Raw genomic sequence first — 25,042 nt, forward strand, 5'->3', positions numbered from 1 at the left:
GATGTACATCCGTTTTGTTTGAAGTTCGTTCGATTTATTGCTGAAAATAGATGAAAAGTTGTGCGCATTTTCCGTTCAGCTGTTTCCATTCCATTTCGATGTCTTAAAAGACCATTCAAAATACTTTTAACAGGCATTCAAATTAACTGCATTTTTTTTGCACAAATAGACATGATTTGAATGCGTGATGAATGAATTGAATGAAAAAATTCTTCTTTTGAAACGATGTATTTATTTCAGTCAATTTTGTCGCTTCAATCAATTCAAGGGAATGCATTTCGGCTGCATTTTATAAAGTGTGATACTAAATTTGAAAGGTAAAAAATGATCGTGCCTGTTTGATTGACTGCAAAGCGCAAAAACTTCATTTACAAAAGTCGCAATAAAAAGCCAAGTGAAATGCCATAAATTAATTTTTCATTTAGATTCTCAACGAGATTTTTTTTTCTCTGTCATATGTGGCGGTTGAAGTCCCCTTCACAAAAATCAAAACGGACCGAAAAGCAAAATCGTGTAGCGGATCACACATCATTGAACATGAATCACCCGCAAAAACGCACTGACCAAACGGATCACAAACGAAGGAAATACGAATTTTCCTCTCTATAAATATCGAATCTAATTTTAGCCAGAAGCTCTTTCGCTACACGGTGCGCGACTCAAAACGACGGCGACGGCAACAGCTACAGCCCAATGGCTCTACGACTTTTTGATACATAACAAAACGACGAGAAAAAAAAAGTAGGAAAAAGTGTTTTTTTTTTTGCAAACTATTCGATGATTTTCTTCAGCCTTCGTCCAACTCTGGGCGGCTCGTGTTTGTGTGTTTTTCTTGTTGATGCGCGAGAAAGAGAGCAAATGTTTCACAAGTCGTAATTCGAAATGAATGGCGCGGGTAACAACCAAATCCAAGGCAATTTAATAATAATTTTAAAAATATAGCTGATGAAATCGGCTTGCGAATCGCGTTTTCATTTAATCTTGAAAGAGTTTTCGCTCAATTTTTTTTTTCATTGCTTTCCATCAATTATTCATATCTTAATCGCAGTCGCTTAAAACCTTACCTTCCGTACATCTTTGCAGAATTTCGCTTTGAAAATTTCCACCAAATTCAATTAAATCTCAGCAAAAAAGAAATTATTGTCTTGGTCTAATTATTCGTATTCCGAAATCGACTTTTTTATTCGAGATCCAGAACCACACTAAATACTAAAATAGCACAATTATCATCACTTTTTTATGAAATCAATCACGATTCACAACATTCGAACTAAAAAGCAAGCAATAAAACTTAAAATTTAAAACTCTTTGGTTTGCGCGAGTTCGTTTATTTCGTTTCACTGTCACCCGTCAACTGCACCCTTGACTTCTTTCTTTTTCGAAGCAAATTTTTTTTTGTATTCGTCGTTAACAACTTCTTTTTTTTTAATTATTATTGTTAATTTCGGAAATTCAAGAATTTGTTTCGCTCTCGCGGAGAGTGATGTAACGCGTCTCACAAATCAACTCACACTGAATTTTTGCAAATCAAAAGACAACTCCCGAACTATTCACGAAAAATTGTGTGATGCTCATACGGCACGATTTTTTTGTGTGTGAATTTTTTGAATACAACATCGGTTACTTTCGGCATATGTATATTGTCTCTGAACGGTGTGTTTCAGCGCGCACGCGTCCATGATATTTCTCGATCGCAAACATATATATATACATACATGCGTTTACGTCAATTCAAACTTTTTGCATGTGAAAACAACTAATTATTGCAAATATTCATCGGTCACATATAAATAAAATGATTACCGTCGATGGCCGTCAACTGATTATATGCAACATGTAGCTAAAAACAGTTACGCTTATTCATCTGAGCACGCTTTTCGGGCTAATTTTTCGAATCCACATAAATATAGAATAAACATTTTTAAAATAAGAAAAATACAACCCACATAAGTTAATAATACTCCATAATTATTTTTAAATTTGATTACACATTGTCTATTGATCATTTAGAAATTTTTCAATCGAAATACACACAATCATTTTGAAACCATAACCACCTAGCAAACATTTTGCTGATGTAATGCTTTCACAAAGAGCATTGAAATAATTTGTATGGTTTCACTCAAAACACTTCACTGGCATTTTCACAGGTTTTACGATGAAACCTTACAAATTATTTTTTTTTTTTTTCGAAACATAGGAATGTGTGTGACTCAATTTTGAGCAAAGATATGAATGTACGACAAGAATAAATTAATTTATTTATTGCTAATTTTGGTTGGTCGAAAAAAAAATTGATGAGTTGACGTTCATTTCTATTCTATGTTAACTGTATTTCTTTTTTGTTCGATTTCTAAATGGAGGTGAATCTCGTTTGAAATTGGAACTATGACTTCTCGAAAGTGAATATTTGCTAAAATACAAAACTTCTCTATAAACACATTTTGATATCGAATATATTAAAGTGATATCAAGCGGAACCGATGCATCGATCCGCATGTCTTTACTGTCACCGATCATTTTTTTTTTTTCCGAATATTGATGACGCATATGTTTATTGCCAATTCAATGATTTTTGCTTATTGATGCTGTTTAATCGATGCTCACTTAAATTCAAGTTAAATTTGAATCGATGTTGATCGGTCCGTGAAAATGAAAAGATGTTTAAATATAATTGTAAATATTTAGTATATTTTTAATTTGCCTAATTAATACGAATATTGATAAGCAACAATAAGTGCAAAAAGGCAAAAGATTGAAATTGTTTACAATTGTTCATCTTTGTTGAATGATGAGCGTAGCTTCAGGCTTTAAGTTTACCAAATCAATTCAGGTATGCATATCAATTGAACGGCGTCAATAATCGATTGAGGTGATTCACCGTAAATTGATTCTTCACGTACATTTTCCGCAAAATAGATTCCACCGATCGATGTAAACATTTTCGAATAAATATTTTCTTTTATTTAAGTTTGCTGGTTTAGTCATAAATTATGACTCATAACTACGAATTGTGGCTGCAATATAATTTTTTTCTGTTCATCGAAGATATTAATATGAATTTATTGTCTGGCTTTTATTCAAAAATTCACACATTTAGTTGTAGTTTTTTTCAAATCCGGAATCAATTACAAACCACAGTGAGCACAATGAGCTGCTAACTTGATGCTATTGTTTCTAATTTCTATCGATAAGTCACATTATCTATCATTTCCTGGCTAGTTGTAATTGTTTTCAACCTTTATGCATAATGAGATACGAAATTGTTTGGTATTTATTGGGATTTATCGATTTGAATTCATTTGCATCTTCAAGATTTCATTACATAAGGTTAATAAAATTCAAATCGGTGCGAGTATTGTCATTGATGCGATATATAGAATGAGTTGAATTATGTACTGTATGTGGTGATCAAGACAAATCGACTTTCACTGGTGCGCGAATGACCATTGAACACTTGAGTGAATAAAACAATGGAAGCGTGAGATTGGTGTTTGTTGTGCCTGTTTTTGTTCCAAGCGTTGTATTTCAGTTACCGAATGCTTCTCGCATTGCATGGTATTGTTGTAGCATATATCTCCAATGTCCGCATCTGCTTCGTTTATGCTAGTTTCGTTTGATGAGTAATTATCTGAGTCATGATTAGATAACGCAATGTTGAACTATCAAAAAGAATTATGACATTTATTTCAAGAATACAAGTTGATGGACGGGTCTTTTTCAACTATGGTGTGATCCCATAATTTTTAATTGAATAACAATTATATTGGCTCATTGGTTATAACGAGCATATAAATCTTATTCCCATCATATGAACTAACGATTGCATGTAATTTTAGCCGTTGAAAGAAAAAGCACGAACCAAAATCGGACCCGTGATTTGTTTGACGTAAACAATTTTCGGTAAGTTCGTTCACGTTCCGGCTCATCGGAATGGCCTTTTTAAATTTCATCAATTACCATCGTGTAAGAAAGTAAATAGTCTCGTTACAAATAGTTCAAAAAGAAATAAAAAATCACGAAACTGCCAAGTGCTGCTAGCATTAATTTAAAAGAATCAATGAACGACGCAGTAATGAAGAAACAAAAGTGTTTGAATGAAAGAGAGGAAGAGAGAGAGAACAGAAAAAAGAGTCAACAAACGAATTTTAAAAATGCATCGGTTCGTTTGGTCAAATTGCTTCAAGTAAAATGCAATTTAAAAAAAACAAAGCGTGTTTTACCTTATTGAAACTGACAGTTGCCACACTCTTTTACCAATGTTCATGCCACTGCAGCATCGATTGTTGCAAGATCATGTTCACGTAGCATTTTCTCTGTATCCCTCTCTGTCTCTGTCTCTGTCCGTATTTTTGTCTACCTATTTCAGAATATTTAAAAATAATGAACCTTAACTAGAGGTGAAAAACAACAACAAATTGCTTCCTTTGTTTTAAAGCTGTTGTTTTGTTTTTACACAGTGTGTATTTTCGTCAACTGCAATTTTTTTTTTTCAAAGACGGAAGATAAAAGCGAAAATGTGAAGAAAAAGTGAAAAACTGAATGCAGAAAGAGATAGATAAGCGACAAAAATGCATTTGGTACTTTTTTTTCTCAATAAATTCGACTTGTTTAAATGCGTTTTACCATCGTATGATCTTTAAATGGATAAGTGCATATCATTGTGATCTTTTACACAGCACTTCTTCGTTTTGATTTTTCGTATTTGCCGAGAGAATACAATGGCCAAAATGTTAATCGCCCGATACCTGAATGCCTAAGTGCATAGCATCGAATCGTATTGTTGTGCATTTCATGTTGTCTCTCTGCTTACAAATGTGCAATCTCTCTAACAATGTACATTGTACGATGATGAATCTTTCGTCTATTGCAAGCAAGCAAACACGAGTCGAAGCACTGAGTGGAAATGAGCAGCGCATTGAGCTCTAAGCTAGCGCGCACATACGAACGAATGAACCAAAACGAACAAGATATAACAAGCATAAGAGACAAATTCGAGAGTAAAAATGGTAAAAAGGTAGAAGAGACGATTGGTGTACATGTAGCAGCAGCAGCACGACAGCGGCCGGAGCAACGAAGAAGAAATGGGTCAATAGGTATAAAGCAATATCGTCGAGAGTCGTCTTTTTATTATGGTCTTGTGCATCGTTCGCATCGGACGTGCGTAAACATTGTGTCAATAATAGAGTGGAAATTATCATTGTTTTTTTACTTTCCTGCACATTTTTGAATCACCGGACTGACTTGCAGTATGTGTATGTGTTTGTGTACACGTGAAGATTGAACAAAAACCTCTACGCACGGTTGATTATCGATTTGTTAGACGTAACCAAGTTGTAGTGACTCTAAAACAATAAAAAAAAGAATCCGTTTGCTTTCGTTTGGACAAATTTGCGAAACCTTTTCAATTAATCATCGCTTCTTCCAACGGAAATGATCAGCCAGTTTTTTTTAAGACAAAACATTTTCAAATTGTGAATAAGAAAAAAACCCCACACTGCCGACTGTCGGCACGAGCATATCAAATTACAAGCAGATCGTGTTAACCGAAACTAAGCTATTGCCAAAAAAAAAATTTGTTGGTGCGAATTGCTTATAGTTCATGTGACAGTTTTCAGAAAAGAGAGGAAAAAACAGCGAGGAAAATATTTCCTTGTGAAATCATCGCGTTTCATTGTTTTTATTCTGGAAAATTTGGATGTGAAGTATAGATTGAATATAATTGAATTTTTTTTTTTGGAAATTATTATCGAATTGCTACAATTCAAATTTATGTCAAAGGATGCAAAAACTGTTTTATTATGACAATTTCATTTTCCATAAAGCTCAAATTTAATTAGTTATATTTTTTATTCAGCTTCATTATTGTAAGAGAAGTGAATCTGATCGAGACGTAACAAGTGCTCTGCATTTCGAGTTGCAGGTGAATATTTTGTTCGATAATACGAAGAGACTCATTATTCAAAATCGATCAGTGATTTTGGTTCGTCATTTAGTTCAAGTCTATCTACCATCGATTCAGTCTGACTCTCATTGTTTAAGTGGCTTTTATCTCAGTGAATTATCGAATCTATAATATATGAATGAGATACGCGAGTGCAACTATGTAATTACCGAAGCTCATCGACCATTTTAAAAATTGTTTAACTAAGAGAACAAATACAACATCATCTCCGGATTTTGATTCGGCTTAACTAGTATTTTTTTTAACAACGGAAATCATGTTGGTAAGTGCTTATTTACAGGTTGCTCGTTTTATTTGATTCAATTAAAGTGCATCATTTTATTTTTTAATTTTTGTTACTTTTCAATTACGTTGCTGCTGCGGCTTTTTTAATTGCATCAATCTTCGTTGGTGTTCTGGGCGCCTGTCGCCCGTGTTATATGTGATCTTTGTATAATTTCTGCTTTCTAGCCAAGCCCACCGCATTTCGATTTAAAAAAATTTGTTTTCTTTTCTGATGAACACTTATTTTTGTATTGGATGCAACACAACCTGCTGCTTTGATTTTGGATGATTTATAAAAAACAACGAATCCAATAAATTGAAAAAGCACTAAATTGAAATTTTCTTAACGATCACATCGTATTTTTTATCGTCTATTCAAAACTTCGACTTCTACCGTTCCGACCACTTTCTTAAAATTCTCTCGCAATCGCAGAGGCTTAGAGAAAAATTGATTATGGCCTCACTGCAATGGATTAATAGACCCCCGCATCGAAATCCATTAAACGATTGTTTCGACTAGAGCACCTTGAGTTGCATGTTTAATTTGAAGCTCAAGCTGTTTTTCTTTCCTTGCTTCGATCCGAGATAATTATCGGTCGGACATCACTCAAATGGAATTCAAATATTGATTCTTTGTCTTCATTCATTTGTATTTGTCTATGAGGCAGAGGGTATAACATGATTTCAAGGTTCCATTTTTAAAACTTAATTGACTCATAAACGATAGAAATTATTAGTTGATGATGGTGAACCAAATTTATTGTTCCAAAAAATGTATTTTCTTCTCCGTTATTCATTTTATCTTTTTTGTTTTTCAATTGCTTCGCAATATTGTTTTGTATTGAAATCTTTCAAAATGAAGAGACAGAAAAATTTCGTGCAAGAAGGTCAATTTTCGGTGTAAAAAGTTTTCTCTTCTTTGAACAAGAGATAGAGAGAGTGCTAGAGAAAAAAAATAGAACTTTTAATCCATATTTGATCTACTTAAGAAGCAATAAATTCAAATTATATTTTAAATTCATTTTTCTCAATAAAATGCCGTATTAGAAAAAGTGGTATTGATGTAAGTGCGTCATATGTTTTCAATGTGTATGCCTTGGCAATGTTTAAAAAAAATTCACATCAAATTCACTCGTTTAAGAATGCATTATCGAGATTTGCAATATTGGACAACTACCGGCACGGGTGTGTATGTGCATATAAAAACGGTAATCATACCTCCATATGATGCAAATAACGAACGAACGAACGCAAAAAAAAAACACTTGATATCCATTTATCGAGCAATTTACACATTTCAAAGTCATGTGCACTCTCTTGCATTGTGTGTACAATGATGTAGCATACACTTTTCATATGCACATAATCCATAAATTGGAGAAAAGCGAAAAGAAATCACAAACCGCGTGCAATGGCAATAAAAGTGGCCGATACAAAAGCAACAACAACGACAAACAAACAAAAAAATAACCGTTAGTGTGCGGCCGTAAACAATATTTTGCAATGTTTGTTCACCGTCATAGGTGATTCTTGATGTAGCCAGCGTATAATTAATTTCCATTATTCACATCGTTGTTTATGCATCACCATCAGCAGTAGTAAGCAATATTAAGTGGCATTGGCGAGACATAAATAATATTTTTTTCTCGTTAATGTTTTTAAATACGATCTTCAATGTTTGCGTGTTTGATGTATTTTTCTTCTACAAAGAAATCGAAGTTTTGATTTTTCAGTTTGTATGCATTCATTGATGAAAATGATGTTGAAAAAGTCGCGTAGAAAATATCCGAAAAAACTATAACTAGTGCATCGACAACGAACGGTATGTTTCTTTTTCTCTGCGTTGCAAAAACTCTCCTTGAAACCACATAACCCATTCAAAACCGGCTTTGATACAAAATGTGAAAATCGCTCGGTCATTTGATTCATTCAATGAGATTGTGTGTATTAAATTATAATAAAATATTTTCACAATATTGGTATTTGCGGTGCAACAAGAATTCTTTGCCTTCGATGATTAAACAACGATATATGTTTTCGATTTCGATGGTAGCTTTGAATTCAAAGCCGATGGAAGTTAAACATTTAAATTCCAATGTTGTTAAATTATCCACTTGATGGACAGATAGTACCGTTTTTACATCGTGCCTTCAAAATCGGAATGTGAAATGTATTCCGTTGACTTTTGCAACGGATAATATATTTTTTTTGGTATTTAATTGTAGTTCGCTAAATGTGTTGTTAATCTTCGCTTCGCCGACCATCCATTGAAGTGTCATCTACCGTGCTTTTGTGCACGCGCATTGTGAAAATCGAAAATGCAAATGCATCAAACCAAAACAATGAAAGATGTCAAGCTTGGTTTAATTGTAAAAGAAGAGTATTTAAACAGCAACAAAAAACGGTGAATTTAAATACACGGAAATGAGTTCACAATCGCCAATTATAATTCGGAACTCAGCGCAATGTTGGACACTATATGTTATGGTTTCACTAAGTCGCCTCATTTTTATCGGTACTATTGCCAGCCACTTCATTTCACTTTTAATTGCAAACATCTCAACATTTTTTATTTACCCACGCTTCTCAAGTGTATTTACTTTGAAAATTAACGCAAAAACCATATACGAAAAATTGATTATACGACGATCAAGCAATGGATCTTCAGTCTATTGATCGCATCTCCATCATGACAGAATCAAAACAACTGCCAAACAATAACAAATAATAGGCGGAAAGAAAAGAAAGAAAATTAAATCGTTTTACAAGCTACTCGATGAGAGTACTCATCGAGACAGACGCCAGTTTTCTAAACGCATGTGCACAGACATCGATCTATGAGATCAAGAGAAACATTTCTTTATATCTTTATTTTCTTTTTCGTAGAATGAAATACTTAACCATTCAATATAAGGTTTGAGTTAAAAAGAAATATTTTGAGGTTTGTCGATCACTTCCTAGACGTCTATTGCTATTTTGTTGATTTGGCTTGAAAAATCAAAGCAAATTCACCGCAAAAGAAAAAAAAAGAAACGAAAAAGATGGCAAAAGTCATGATTTTCATTTTAAAAGCAGGTATTTTATGGTCGATTCGAATCGTCTACGATTCAAACTTGCGTGGTATGTGCGTGTTACGACGAGAGTTTTCATTCAAAATCCAAACAATTCCTATCTAATTGCCACACCATTTTTCGGTCATTTTCACCGACAGTAGTTTTCTCATTCAAACCAAACCGATTTTGTACCGACCACATTTTCGCACGTAATTTTCGAAATAGATACAAAACTGCGGTAAATTAAATAAGACTATATCATGCACCAGTGCCGATTATTACATCTTTTATCCGCTCGTTGATTTCGAAAATGAATTACCCCCGAATGCACAAGCAAGCATTTTTGATTCGATTACCTCATGTAATGGATCAACTATTTCTTGGATCTGCGTTTTCAATTTTATGTTTACATTTCATTTTGACACCATTGAAATTGGGTGATTATTTTAGGTCGCCCAAATTTCATTTTTCGCACATTTCTGTTTGTTTTTAATGCAATTATCGGTAACTTGAATGGCATTAATCAAACACTGACTGATTGATTGCATTTGGTGTTATATGTAAAATCTCTCCGAAACCGTTTTTAAATGAAAACAAAGTCCAATGAAGTTTTTGCATCAAGTAGAAAACTGAAGGCGCAAAAAAAATGTAAATTATTTTGAATAAAAATTAAATCAATCATAAAAGTCAAATAAAATCATATTTTAAGCAAACTGAAATGCCAAGCCCAACATTACAAACAACACAGAAAGAAGGTGATATGCGAACAATTAAAATACACCACGATAAAATCTCAATAAAAATATACGAAGATTTTAATGAGACTTTTACCATTTGAAACGTATAATTAAACGATATTAAGTTTTTAATTTGAAAAAAAAAACTGTCTATCGTTTGCTTCATTTTCGAAAGCATCATGTTCGTTGTTGTCGTAGACGTCATCGTCATCGTCTTCTTCATTTTTCATTCTCATCATTCGAAGGGTATTGGAATGTCGGTGTGAGTAGCGCGCGCTTTGTCCTTTTGTTTTTTTTTTCATTAGCAATTTTCCAATTCGGTTGAAAATGAAATTGGTGTTGAAGTTTATTCAACTACAACTCATCATTGAGCCCCGAAATGATGATGATGCTCTCTGTGTGCCGACAAAATTTTCATGTTTACATGTAAATTCGAATATAACAGACACATCAATTTGTAAATATCATCATTAAATGAAATGAAAACAAAAATTGTCTAACAACATATATGAACGTTTCTATTTTCGATTCCGATTGTAATCATTTGATTTGACATTTAAGAGAAGAAGCAACGCAAGAAAAAAAAAATCGAAATTTAATATAAACCTGCAAAAAAAATAAATAAATACATATTATAATATTCGGAATTGAAATATATTTCTTCGCTGTGATTTTGCTGTAGGCATATTTTAGGCGTTGCGTGAAATTCCACTGAAAAAAAAAACTAGAAATGTGTGTGTAATATTTACAATTTGGCACGATTTCAATTTCACTTATTTCGTGAGTGAGATTTACTATGGCACATCCGTTGTATTGCAGGGTTTGGCTTACACATTTACAAATATTGATCTTTGCTGATAAAAATCATCTCACCATACATTTAAACAAAAAAAAAACTGTGGCTAGAACAATTAGTGTCAAGACTTTTTTTTTTCGTAAAGGGTCAAGTGTTTTAAGCAGATATGTAAATAACGACGAGCTATCGATTTCTCTCCCGTTATTCTCTTTTTTCCCCGACCGAAATAGAAGATGAAACAAAAAATTGTTGTTCGCATTTCCATGTCGGATCAATTGAATAGACAAACGCATCTAAAGCGATACACTGTGCAAGTAGAGAAAAAAAAAGTGAAAAGGCAATCAGTCTTACAAACGGTGTGTGCAGCGGCAGCAAAGCTAAGAAATCTAATTTAATAATGTCAATAAGTGTAGCACTGGTATCACACAGAAAAGGAAAAGCTGAAGGTTGAATATTGCATGCGCAAGACCGGGTGATGAAAAAAAAACAACTGTAAATAAAGAGATAGATGAGAACGCGAGAGAAGAAAAATCAAATGCACAAATCTTGTTGTAGATGAGACGGCAAGCGCGGCATAGCTTGCTGAGTATGTGCATTAAGCTTATTGGCGTTTGTGTATTATTTTTTTTTCTTTCTGTTTAGATTCTTTCTTTCGTTCGTCGTATAGTTTGTCGTACAATTTAACAACTTTCATTCATAGACCTACTCTATAGATTGCAATGTAGCTGCTGCATCAACAGCAGTAAATGTTGCACTGCTGTGTACTCTGCATGTCTCTGATGAACTGCACTGAATGCATAATGAAGTGAGAAACAGAAAAAGCATATACACACATCCAACTTATTAATTTCATTTTATTAAATTTGTTTTGTTTTCTTTATGCTCTCATTGCATCTTCCCCCCACACAGACAAACACAAACACATCGAATCACAGCCACAATAATATCAACTTGAAAAATTTACTACATTTAATTTTCGTTCGTTTTTATATTTATTTTATCGGGAGAAACAATGAACGATTCCAAGAGAAAAACAAAAAACGCCACGCATTTCAACGAAAACGAAGAACTAAGCGGATAGAAACAATTAAAAAAAAATACTGAACCGCGCCGTATGCACAAGAAGAGAATAGCTCAAGAGTCTACAGTGTCTGAGAGAAAGAAAAGAAAAGGAACTGCATAACGGTAGCAAAAGCGTCAATATGCTCAACGTATACGCCGAACAAGAGCAACGCATAATTTGTAACAAAATCGCTTTATATATGGCAAAATTCACACGAGATTTTCACTTATTCGATATCATTTCTTTCTTTTTTTAAAACACTCTTTTCTCTCACTCTCGCTTGTTAGAGAGACAGAAAGAGAACGAGACTTTTCTTATTGCCACCAAAAAATATGATTATTTGCATTGTGTATTTTTTTCTCTTCTCTGCTGCAGCGGCGTTGATGATGAAGTGCATCGAATCTGAACCGTAGCGCGCAAAGTAATACCAAGCCAATCATCGTATATATCCAGAAATAGAAAACAATACGCAACGTTGAAAAACTGAGATCCATCCAATTTAAAATGAAGAACAACTCAAGACACATGTTAGGTGTGTGTGTGTTTTTAATGTTAGGTCGTTCCCATTCGTCTGAAATCACTCAACATCGAAGAAGCCACACACAAATCCACCCGAAAAACAAGCATCATATAATTATATGCTATTCGATTGTTGGCAACGATACAGTGAGAGTGATGAAAAGAAGAATTTAATTAATCAATTTTGGATTTACATCATTCGCATTTAATTATTGCCAACCACAATCATCACGTACATACGTATGTTTTCGTATGCCATTTGTGAATTTATTGTGTCTTCGATTAGAGCAACACCCTTCGTTATGTTTGAAAAATATCAAATTCGTACAAGACCGTGTGCATTCCGTGGTTATACGTTCAACCTCAATGACAAAGCGTCGCTTATGCAAAAATCCGAAAAAAAACACAACAAGCCAATTTTCTTCATCAATATTTCTTTTTCGTGCATGCACATCAATCAAAATCAAAAACAATGGCAACAATTAAAATTGTCTTAAATTAAAACAAAGTACACACACGAAAGTCAAGCGTTCAAATCGATTTTCGTTTGCATAATTTTATTGGTTTGGGTACGTCTGTTGGTGGATTGTAAGTGAAAAAAACGCAACATTTGTTGCGCATTTTCAATCCTGTTGCGAAATTCATGTTTTATTGTGATTCACAACTTGTTGACAGGAGAACATTTTTTTGGGTGTGTCATTTGATAACAATGCCACATTAAAAATAATAAATATCATCAAATGATATTTCGAATATTTTGCAAGATGATGATTTTTAGGTCATTTTTACAACCCGAATACCAAATGTGTTTTTCCTACAAATTTAACACGTTGTTATTATGATTACATAAATTTTTATGAGGATGTGCAATATCTTAAGTACACGGTTTGATCATCTTAAAATTTCGATCACGTTTTTGCTCATGATGATTTTTGATATGATCAACTCACCTGAATAACAAATGCCGATAATGAAAACGCCCAAAAGCACAGTGTGAGCCACTCGCGCCAAGTTGTTTTTTTTTCCTTCTCACTTCCCATTGTTTTTGTGAACTTTTCACGGCGGCGCATTTTCGCACACACCTTCTGCAAAAACAAAGAGAAAAACACCGCAATTCTTTCCGCACTCTCGCGCATGTGAAAGACACACAAACACACACATAATTTTCAAATGTGACTGTGAGTGAAATATACGCATCTCTTGGTACTAAAAAAACGACGATACTTTAAAATTACATGTTTTGAAGTTTTTTTCTCTTGCATATGTGTAGTTTGAATGATTTCATGAAAATTTGGCATTATTTTACGCGTTGAATTGACAAAATTGTACAGCAATTTCGCACTTGTACATTGAATAACACAGGCACACCTTCAAATCACAAAGGCACACGTCAATTTTTATTTATTCAATTTAAATGAAATGTTCGATTAATTGCTTCATATATCACCTTGATTGGATGGTGCGTTGCTTCAATGGAAAGTGATCGGTAGCATCGTGAATTCTTTTATTCAAACGAAAACGAAAAATCAAATGGATTGAAACCTGAGCTACCAATTAAATGTTTTTTTTCTCTTCGCAACAATCTGATTTATAGCATTTATCACTCTCAATCGCAATCACTTTCGCTGTCGAAATAATCTAACCGAAATTTCAAATAAATTTCCGACACAAATCCATGTACATATGGTGAAAAAAAGAGTCGTGTGTATAAAGACTTTCATAAAATTGATAAAATAAACGAATTTTGGAAAACGCCCACAGCTGCATATTGAGACGAAAGATGCCTAGCGCGAGATCACACAACCACAATTAATCGCTTAGAAAAGCGAAATAAACAAAAACAAAAAGAAAAACTTGTTCTCCTTTGTGTCGTGCGATACACGTCTACACTTAGCACTCTCCAAACTGTTTGGAAGCCTGTTAATCACACACTTCATACGTGGATTGCCTCTATCGCAATTGATTTAATTAATATGTAGAGCATTTTTGTTCGCAATATGTCGTGCGGCTTCTTTCACCACATCATATCAAACGATATTGTTGTTTCGATTGCAGCAAAACGGCATCAACAAGTACGGTGGCATTTATTATTTATGCATATCAATCATTGATTTGCCTCTGTCTTTTTTACTCTTAATGTTATAGTTCATGGCACTGCCGTAGAAAGTAAAATTGAAAATTTATTATATGAAAAATACGCAATCTGAATTCAGGTGAAATTTATTTAAAATAATCCAAACTGTGTTGTAATTTGTTTGCGCGTCAGTTTTTTTTAAACGGATAGAAAGATTTGGGCCCCGAAGAAAGAACATAATTTTCGTTCACATTTTCAAAATGCAAAAAAAGTGTATCAGCATCGAGGCATAGAAAAAACGACATGTAATCAATCATAGTTCCACCAGTTTTTCTCGGTGATTCGACTCGGTGTTTCACTACACACACGTTTTTCTTTGTTTTTTTTTTGCATCGTTTACATGAATGACTTCTTTTTATGCAAAAAAAGAGTTTGCTAATTGAATATTTAACCGTGATGCGACGACATTGAAACCATCAAAAACAAAACTTACGAGTTAAAGTAAGTGTGAGAGAAAGAATTGCCATTAAATTTATGTGCAACACGACAAATTCATTCTTGTCATTTTGTCATGTCATCAAATATAAGATGCGTGCGTCCAAAATCCCACAGCATCTTTTACGATTTGATTGTCATCACAGAGAAAGAAAACATATTCTTTCTTCGAATCCACTGAGAAATCGACGAATGTCAAAACTAGGCAAAGATACGAGCTCAAACACGTCTTCAAATGTCATCACTCGTTTTCTGCTTGAATTATTATGATTTTCTTTCTTTTCATTGTTTGGAAATTGAAATTTATCTATAACATATATCTAGACACTCCACACACAATGGAATGTTGTTACATTACATAGCCCAGAAAAAAAATGTGTGATAAACGTTTTTTTTTTTTCGTCGAGCATCAAGTCATTGGGTTCGAACGAGGATGACACAAATAAATTCAAAACGTACAATTCATCCTAAAATTATTTTATATACTTTTCTTTTTCAGTTGCTGCATAATTTAGTCAAAATAATGCGGTCGTTCGTTATTTTTTATGATTCGAGTTTAAATTGATCATATAAATCATGTCATTGGTCGTTGTTATGTAAATAGAACAAAAGCTGCGTTATGAGTAACACACATAGAATTGACGTAATTATTTATGTGACATGTTTATGAGCGTCAGTTGAATGAATTTCGTAATTCGGTGGTTTATTAAATGAGAAATATAAGAAGAATTAAATACCCCATTCTTGCTACTTTCATCATACATTTGTCGAAATATTCTCTAAAACAAGAAACGAAAGAGGAACAAGCATCATCACGTACTTGATTTCAAGTTTTTTGATAACAAATTTTGAGTCATACACAATTCGCGGTTACTTGGTTAATAGTTTCATTTTGAGATAAATGTGTCAGTGAGTGTGTGTGTGAGAGAGAAAGAGATTTTATTCGGCCAATTTTCAAGATGATTTCTTTCTCTACACCGATAAAATGAAGAAAAAGGAAAAAAAGTTCAAAAATGCAATAACATGCATGCAACATTTTCGAGATATAGATATATAGATACGTTTGTTTTGAAAGAGTTTTTGAAAAGCATCGAAACAACAAGCACTCTTGACTTGTGTAATAGCATTTCCGCCACGATCAAACATATTAAAAATAACATACTTCAAGCGTTTGTAAAACATACTCTTTCTCGTATGTACCAAAGATTTCTTTTTATTTATTTTTTTTTTTTTTTTAATTCAAAATCAATCATTTTGTTTTGAATTAAGCAGCAATCTATCCGACACTTGAACTTCTATGCGAAAAAAAAAAGAAATTTACATCAAAACAAATCAAAACATTTTGACTAATTTTTTTCTATTACAAAGATGATGAATAATAGCTCTCAATCGATCCAATCATGAAGATGCGCACACAATGGCCGATCACACAACATCGAAAAAGAAATGAAACAAAACACAGAAGACTATCCAAATTTGTGACGGCTGAATGAAATGCTAATTTATTACATGTATGAACGGTGAATGACCATGACCACGACACTCTTTGAATGAAAGAGAATCTTATTTCGTGCGAGAGTTTTTGTTTCCCTCTTGAATTGTATTGTAATCGAATTTATATTGTACTCAATTTGCACATTTACTCCCAAACGATAAAAGCTAAACGCGTAGTCGCATCGAATTTCGTGAAAAGAAAGACGACGATGACGACGACAAGAGCGAAGAGAGAATGAGAAAAAAATGCGAAAAAGAAATCCGCGTAAATGCATGAAAAAGAGTGAAATAGTCGGGAAAAAAAGTGCGAATCAAAGGAGAAAATAACACTTACTTAAATGTAGTTTACAATATATACAATGGTAATTGGACAGGTGGATACGGTGTGTGTATGCAACATGAACAGAAGCAGCAATGCGACAACGATAGTTTCGTTTACATTTTGCCATGGTTCTTGATTTGTGTATGTGTGTGTGTGAGCGCGCGCGAGCAGTGTGAAGCGAACAGATCAAAACGATCATCTCATTATTATTAGTGCCCGTAAATGAGTATAATATTTGATTCCATATAACACTCCTAATGCTATTATTATACTATGGCGTGAGAATTTTTGTTCCCATCGTGCGCTTGTACATCTTTCGTTTCAATTGAAAAAGAAACTTCTTCTTGTTCAACAGCATCGTCTCATCGTCATCATCATCATCATCCATGCCATTTCATATTCTTTTTGCAATTTAGCTTCGGTCGAGTCTCTGTGAGTTATATTTGAGCATGCCAACATGTAGGCAAACATATCGAATTGCTATTGCGCTTGTGATCTATTGTGTCGCTATTTCAAGAGTGAAGTTTTAGTTTTTTTTCTTTTTGCTCTTTGGTATTTGTCGACTTCAACTACTCTCACTATGATAAATTAAGGCGCACTTGCGTGCAATGTCGGGAGCATAGAATTTTTGACATTGAATTTAAATTCGGGATTGTAGCTCATGTTTTTTTTTTTCTCTTTATGTTTATTTCATCGTTACTGTCACCAATCTAAGATCGACACACTTTTATTTACCGGAATAAAATTTATATTCTCAATGAAATTACGTCGATCTTATCAGAATAAATGAGTATTTACTCATAAAATGTCGTTATCTACAGATTGTCGCCATAAAATTGTAATGCCGTACTTCAATGAACGTCGTTGAGGAAGCAAACACAAAAATTCCCGTCTAATTTAATTAAAAATGTAACTGGATCAGTGAAACTTCTGTTTGTTTTTTTTTCTTGCAATTTTTTTTCTGTGCTTGTTTTTCAATGTGTGTGTTTCATAAAAAAGACGGAGAAAGAAACACACACATTTATTCACACATTTCGCACCAACGAGATTGAAAATCATCATCGTCATCATCAACGAAGAAAGAAAAAAAGTCACACTATTTTCCATTTCTTTGGCAGCGAAAACGAAAAAAGCGCAACAAACGAAATAAAAACGTCTATTCAAACAGTAGAAATATGCTCGATAAGCTTGCTCAATTTGATTAACTTGTCGCTTTTGATCGCACTGACAATATTTCGTTGCCTTTCATCGTCGTCATTTTACAAATTCTCACACGTACATTTTCGCACCTAAAACATTACCAAAAGTGTAACATATACTCCAATAACAAAAAATTGGATAGGCAATTATACACGGAAATTGTGAGATGATTGCTGGCCATTTAAATTCAAATTTCATTGACGCTTCAATCTCAAGCGATTATTATCTCTATTTACGTTGCTCTCTCACACTTGTGAACAAAACAAAATCAAACATTGCCATTTTAATAACCGACACACTCGACTCGATCGCCACGAAGAAAAAAGATCTTTTCCCTTAGGCAAGAAAAATATTTGATTATTGAATGTAATGAATCATGATGTTACCATTTTCACTTTTTATTCGTTATTCCGAAAAAGATCGTTTTTTTGGCACCATCTGCTTGAAAATTAAGAGCAACATTTTAAAATGAAAAACGCATAATAGTGTCGGTGTTTGGTAAAGAAAAAGAATGATGCGTTTGATAGGGAGAAAGAGATTGTGTGCGCAATTGATGTGTTGCTGGAGTCATCAAAATACAGAGGAGAAAAAGAAAAGAAAAAGAAAGAATTGCCGTTGCTTTTCATATGTTTTTCCATCATCAATCGATAAAAATTCGACACGCAGAGCGCGCGGTGAAACTGATTTCACAAAAATTATTGTTTCATATGGAAAGTAAAGCGAAAAAAAAGAATAAAAAAATCTGGAAAAATTTACGTGGAAATGCAATTATGAACCGAACCATTTAGACAATGTGTTTCGAGTCTGCAAAAGCAATGCAGTCAGCATTATATATCGACCTAGTCTCCTACATTGAAGATGTGAAAAACGATGTTTCCGTCTCGGTTTCGTTTTTTTTTTCGTGTATGTTTCACTTCTTTTTAAATTATAAATTTATTTATTGTTTAGTTCATAATTGAAATTAATAATAATAAAGCGAAGAAAAAAAATCCTAAGATTCCATGCATATTCTTGCTGTTTTTTCTTTCACATCAAGTTCACATCGGTGTGTCGTGTTTTCGATGAAAACCTGAACAACGATACACACTTACTCTGTTTTATTCTCATAATAAATAATCTTCTATGTTTCATGTTGATATGTGCGCACGCGCACACACGCAATGTTTATGTTTTGAAATTCAATTGTTGCTTCAACCAGCATATTATATCCGATTCTAATAATGATTCACGTCGACAATCCGTCTGATATGTACAAATTTAAATCGATGCATAAAGAGTCAGCAGTAGATGACGACGTCGAATGATGAAAATTGCTTGCGCCAGGCGAAAATTCAAACGGGTTTTCTTTCAATGTGCACGCGATGACGTGCTTTTCTGGTTTTTTATTTTTACTTTTTTTTCTCGCAATACTTTGTGTGAAGTGCACACACACACACAAGAATCAAGGTTGAAAATCGGACGTGGTTTTCTTAGGCACAGCTTTTCAAAGTAAGGCGAAGCAAAGTGGGAGAAAATGAGAGTGATCAATGCAATATTCAACAACGATTGACAACATTTCAAATGTTCATTACATCTTATTTCAATTGACAAACATCCGCGCTACTGCTTTTAAGCACAAGAATGTCGAGTTTTTTCTATCTCTCTCTCTCTCTTTTTCTATTCGTTCAGATAAAAGAAAGTCTATATTTTGGAATGGTGTTTGCGTTTTTCTTGGCACAAACAATCATAGAAACTATTTTATAGAACGATCGAAATGTAGCAAAATGATAAAGAGATAAAACTGATTTCAAATCATATAATTACCTCTAAAGACACTTACAGAGCTAGATTTAATCTATTTTTGTGTCTTTATTTAGTTTTCTCCATTCGAGAGACAGATTGAGACACGCACAAAGCAAAGAAAACATACCGATAATTGGACACGTTTCCATATTTTATTTTTTGTTTTTTTTTCCTTCTATTTCAGATACGGAAAAACACCATTCTACTGTTGTTATTTGCATTGCATGCTAGTGCCGATGTATTTAAAACAAATGAAATTCCAGATGTACCCGCTGAAGATCTAGTACCACCACCGGAAGATCAAGAATCAATTGTTGTTCGATATCAAGGCGATGGACAACCGTCAAAATCATTATTTCAACGAGTCATTACGTGGTTTGGTTTCAATGGTGATCCACAATCACAATCGACAAATAAGAAACAAAATGCCAAAATACAAACCCAAAAAACACAACAACAAAAGCAAAACGGATACGTTTATGAAAATCCGGCCAAACCATTTTCACCGTCACCACAAAAATTTTCACAATCACCCGTCTACACATACGATGATCCCAGCAAGATTATTCTAACGAATGGGTTTCGATACGAACCAGCCGGAAAATTGCAACCACAATCACAGCAAGGATATACCTATGAGCCACCTCCGCATAAACTAGAATTACAACCAGAATCAGGATATACGTACGATCCTCCGCGACCGCCGGTGAAATTACAACAACAACCGACACCACAGCAAAATATTGGTTATACATACATTCCACCACCGGTGAAATTGCAACAACCATCATCAACCGGATATACTTACAGTCAACCTCCAGTTAAACTTCAAGAACCACCAAAACCACAACCAACTGGTTATACCTATCCAAACCCGGTAAAATTTCAACAGAAGCCCGGCTCTCTGAATGATCTGGTATCGTCGGCCGCTTCACCGACTGCCGTTTATTCGTTTAATGGATATCCGTTTAGTCAACGGCAACAGCAACAACAACAACAACCGCAACCAAGTGACTCATTTCCATGCAATAAAATTCCATGGTTACCGATTTTCCCAGATGCAAACGAATTGAATTTATTGCGTGCAAGACTTCAAGCTAAAAATCCAAATTTCTTGCAAAGTGTGCCGGGCTATGCAAACATTCAACCAATCGCAAGACCAACACCGGAGAAATTTCTCAATGCACACACATATTTGCCGCCGAGACAACGACCACTTAGGCATCCTTCACAAGTTGCCACACCAAATCAAATCAATTCAATAAATACGATAAATTCATTGCCGCTTCCAAGTACAGCACAACCGTTTAGAGCTCCTCCGCCGACCATGAGCTCAACATATTTACAATATGCACAGAACAATGTACAGCCAATTCAAACAACGCCACAGAGCTTCTATTCGAGCTCAGTGCCCAATTATAGCGTCACACAAGCTCCACCATTGTATGAACCAAAACCATTTACGATTAACGATGCTCAAGGTTTGTTAAGACTTTTTTCCCTTTCAAAATTAAACTGTTCACCCTTTAAACAAATTTTATCTTTTCTTTTCATCCTTCTCATCTGCAAATAGCTAATGGAATTTACGTCAATGGTCGATTAGTAACGCCAACCGGCCTCTCTACAACGAGCGTTCAATCGTTGCAAGTCATAAATCAAAATCATCCGGTCACTCAATCGCAGAAAATTGTTCAACCCACAAACAGCTACGGCACTCCGGCCTCAGTTTATGGGCCACCTGTAACTTATGGTCCGCCGACAAATACGTACGGAACACCACCGATTAAATTGACCGCCGAAGTAACAGAGAGTAGTGTATATAGTCAATTTTCGGCATCGCAACCGTTTACAGCACGGCCAACATTATCATCAGCCGATAAATTCCGCTATAATTCGAATTTGGAACAAAATTCAAATCTAATCGAAAAACCAATAATCATTTCGGATAGTGCGGCTGATGCAAGTGAATCGACTCGTTCGCCTCAAGGTGCCAATGCGATATCTGAGGAAAATCAACCGATTTTACAAGTTTTACATGAATTAAATGTGTCAACGGCATCACCACAAGGTTTTCAATATCCGCCCACCAGTACGGAGCCAAGTTTATCGATTTCAGCCGCCAATCAATTACGGAACAAGGAAAAGGCCAAAGTGAATTCAAATCGTGAAACACCTCTTGATCTATTAGATACACCAATTCAACATTATCGCAAAACTTCAATCGGTCCATCGACAACGCCGGATCCAAATGCTTTGCCCGAATTTAAATTTATGCGAAACACATGGAAACCATTGCCACCGAATCCATTCTCGAATCCATTGAATGTGGTAACAACGGCCAGTCCACAACGATCATCACCAGTTACACCGTCCGCCGCTTCGGCTGCATTCCAATCGCATACTCAAGCTCACGATGTGAATGCAATTGAAAATCAAGACAATGAAGGAAAGAAAACGAAGAAAATTCAAATTATCATTCCATACACAAATAAAGCGCGACCCAGTCCATTTAAAAATAATCAAGATCTGCAAAGTTTTGAAAGTTCGGCCGGTTGGTCGAATAGTCAACATAATGATGATCATAATTCAGAGGAATCGCAAGTAATATCGGCAGCCACACCGTCGCCCAAACCAGGGCATCATCATCCGAAACGAACAAATTCACAATATTTAACAAAGATTTTGGCAAAGAATATTCGTGAACTATTGAAACGTGAACATTTGAAAAATATTTCAACCATTGATTTGGCCAAATTGCAAAAGAACATTGATGGATGGACGGAACAAGAATTTTCAATGGGTGGACCGAATCGTGCGAGTACGATTTCATTGCTTGCACAACCAAAACTCATTCCATATGAATATTTGACAACAACACAATCACTACAAGATTTATTGACCACTGAAAGTATGCAACCAACGACCGAGTACCCAAGCACATTGTATGAAGTGAGCGATAGCACAGAAAGTGATGATGATAGTCAAAGTGAAGGTGAAATTGTGGACGATGAAAGTGAAGATGAAAATGAAATTCATGGACAAGATAACGGTGATAATATTGCACCTGATGAACAAGAAGCCATTCAACAGGCTGAAGATATTGAAGATGAAGATTTTAAACGACTGGATTACTTGAAATCACAACATATATTTTATGCAACAAATCCACCGCCATCAACAACGCCACAGCCAAGAGTAACAACACCAATGCCACCATGCTCAACAACACCAGCAAGTGATGCGGTTCGCACAACAGTTCTACCAAGCGCAGATGAGCTATGGAATCGATTGAAATCATTGCTTGCTCCAGCAACTGATAAGAACAATGAAAAAGTCTATATCGTGACACCTCAACCCTATCCGTACTTTGAGTCGGAAAAAATTGTCAACGATGATGACAATGAAGTGGTCGGCCACTTTAAATCACCACGTTTTCTAGTTCGACCAACACCTGGCGCAGCAACCGGACGAGCAGCTAATTCATTTGCACGACTCACTTTCAAACCACGAAGTAAGTGTCTATTTTATTGCTGAAATGGCAATATTATTTTTTGTGGGTCGATTTGTAATTGTATTTAAATTAATTGATTTGTTTATGGTACTTCTCTCTCTCTCTATCTCTCTCTCTATCTCCCTCTATCTCTCTCGTTTAGTGGGTCGTTTACAAACAACAACAGTGAAAACCACATGGAATGAGCCGGCTATCGATCCGGTCACCGAAACTTATCGCTCTTCAACACATAGTCATTCAGTCGTAAATGGACACGCACATGCTCAGGTAATAAAAAGAAAAAGAATCTCACTTTAGATAAAAAAAGTAAATAGGAAAGCAAAAAAAAAAGAAACAATCAATTACCAATTGAAAATAATGACTTTTTTTAATTGTTCTTTGTTTTTCGCAGGCTTTTTCATATGTAACACCGCAATCAATCAATAATGACGATGGTCAAGATATTCATGTGGCCGATGAAGAAAACGAAGATGAATTCGTCGATACGCAATCACACAGGCGATCGCTGCACGAATATAAACACTAGACTCTCTTTAGTAGATATAAATTTAGGAAACAGTTTTTGTCGGTATCAAAACTAGCTGAGAAAAAAAAAATCAATTAAGTCAATTCGTGTAAATAATGTTTTCAACCTCAGTTTTTTTAATATTTGTTTTAATTTGTGCGAGAGATTATGATGACAAAGCGCTGATAAGTTAACAAAGAAAATCGAAGTAAATAAATATGTGTTAGTTCTGCCATAATTAAAGAGTGAAAAGAGACAAGATAATAACCTAGAGCAGAGAATCATTTCAACAAATTCTCGAGAATATCGCATTTTTTGGCCACAAAATTTTCAATTTTATTCTTTTTTTTTAATTTTCGGAGAAATTTCTCATTTTTTTTGTATAAGCTGTAAGTTTTCGACGCGAGATTGAGTGAATGAACTGCAATTAGATCAAACTTAATGCTACTATTTAGAAGCATTTTTTGGATACATTTTTCGTGTCCATAATAGCATGAGATATCCGAAATATTAGCTATTATGAGATTTGTAACTGTACATTAGATTCTAAGTAAATTCCAATAAAACTCGATAAATGTATTTAAAGAACAGTTTTTCACCTCATTTGAGTCAATTGTATCCCATTAAATGGAGATTGCCATGCCCACAACAGAAAGTTAACAACAGAAAGGTAAAGTGTCAAATTTATTTTAAGCCATATTTGAGTTCAACATACCTTCATCTATTGATAGTACCTAAAAAAAAGCTTACCTTTCATCGAATTGTGAGTAATGGGCTAAATTTAGCCACCCATTGCCAACGGCGTCTAATGTGAAGATGAAATTAACTTTGATAAAAGGTCACCGCTTATTTTCCTTTTCTGATTTATCTTTATTGATTTTTTTCGCGATTTTTTTTTTCAGGTTTTTACTTATTGACAAGCAACAATACTGACTATTCTCATTGGGAACATAATAGTGGTTTCCAAACGTACATTCATTACATTGTGTGTATTTTTTTATTTATTCTTTTACATAAATTTTTTTTGTTCATTTTTCGTTTTAATTTGTTGTTGGTTATTCACATTTTGTAAGATATATTTTTATAAAAAAATTTGGTTTTTCTCCATTTTTTTGTTCATTCAGTATGTGTATAAAGATTCGGTTTAAAAAAATAAATGTGTTTACACGTACTTTCGATTTATTTTTTTTTAATCCCATTTTTTCAATTGGTTAGATTGCGATTGAGTTTGTGTGTGTTTGGTTGTGGTTGTGGTTGTGGTT

General features: G+C 34.3%; 1 protein-coding gene across 2 annotated transcripts; it reads left to right on the plus strand.

The window, feature by feature from the left end:
- The first annotated feature begins 5,130 nt into the window (after nt 1–5,130).
- On the plus strand, nt 5,131–24,318 carry LOC116338172. 2 transcript variants are annotated; one of them, XM_031763276.1, is made up of 6 exons: nt 5,131–5,700; nt 5,858–6,227; nt 19,949–21,245; nt 21,338–23,275; nt 23,418–23,542; nt 23,667–24,318. In XM_031763276.1, exons 2-6 carry the CDS (start codon nt 6,222–6,224, stop codon nt 23,799–23,801), a joined length of 3,501 nt encoding a protein of 1,166 aa, XP_031619136.1. In that variant the 5' UTR covers nt 5,131–5,700; nt 5,858–6,221; the 3' UTR covers nt 23,802–24,318. The 2 variants fall into 2 exon arrangements, with proteins under 2 accessions (XP_031619136.1, XP_031619135.1); XM_031763275.1 differs by having other exon boundaries at nt 5,131–6,227.
- Nucleotides 24,319–25,042: the final 724 nt, after the last annotated feature.

Source organism: Contarinia nasturtii, unplaced genomic scaffold, assembly GCF_009176525.2.
Source record: "Contarinia nasturtii isolate CC-2019 unplaced genomic scaffold, AAFC_CNas_1.1 Cnas_scaffold_350, whole genome shotgun sequence".
Classification (NCBI taxonomy): domain Eukaryota; kingdom Metazoa; phylum Arthropoda; class Insecta; order Diptera; family Cecidomyiidae; genus Contarinia; species Contarinia nasturtii.

Excerpts from the sequence above, each read along its gene's own strand:
- LOC116338172 (XM_031763275.1), top strand. Across the intron at positions 21,246-21,337 it reads TACGATTAACGATGCTCAAG|CTAATGGAATTTACGTCAAT; the intron begins GTTTGTTAAGAC and ends ATCTGCAAATAG. Across the intron at positions 23,276-23,417 it reads ACTCACTTTCAAACCACGAA|TGGGTCGTTTACAAACAACA; the intron begins GTAAGTGTCTAT and ends TCTCTCGTTTAG.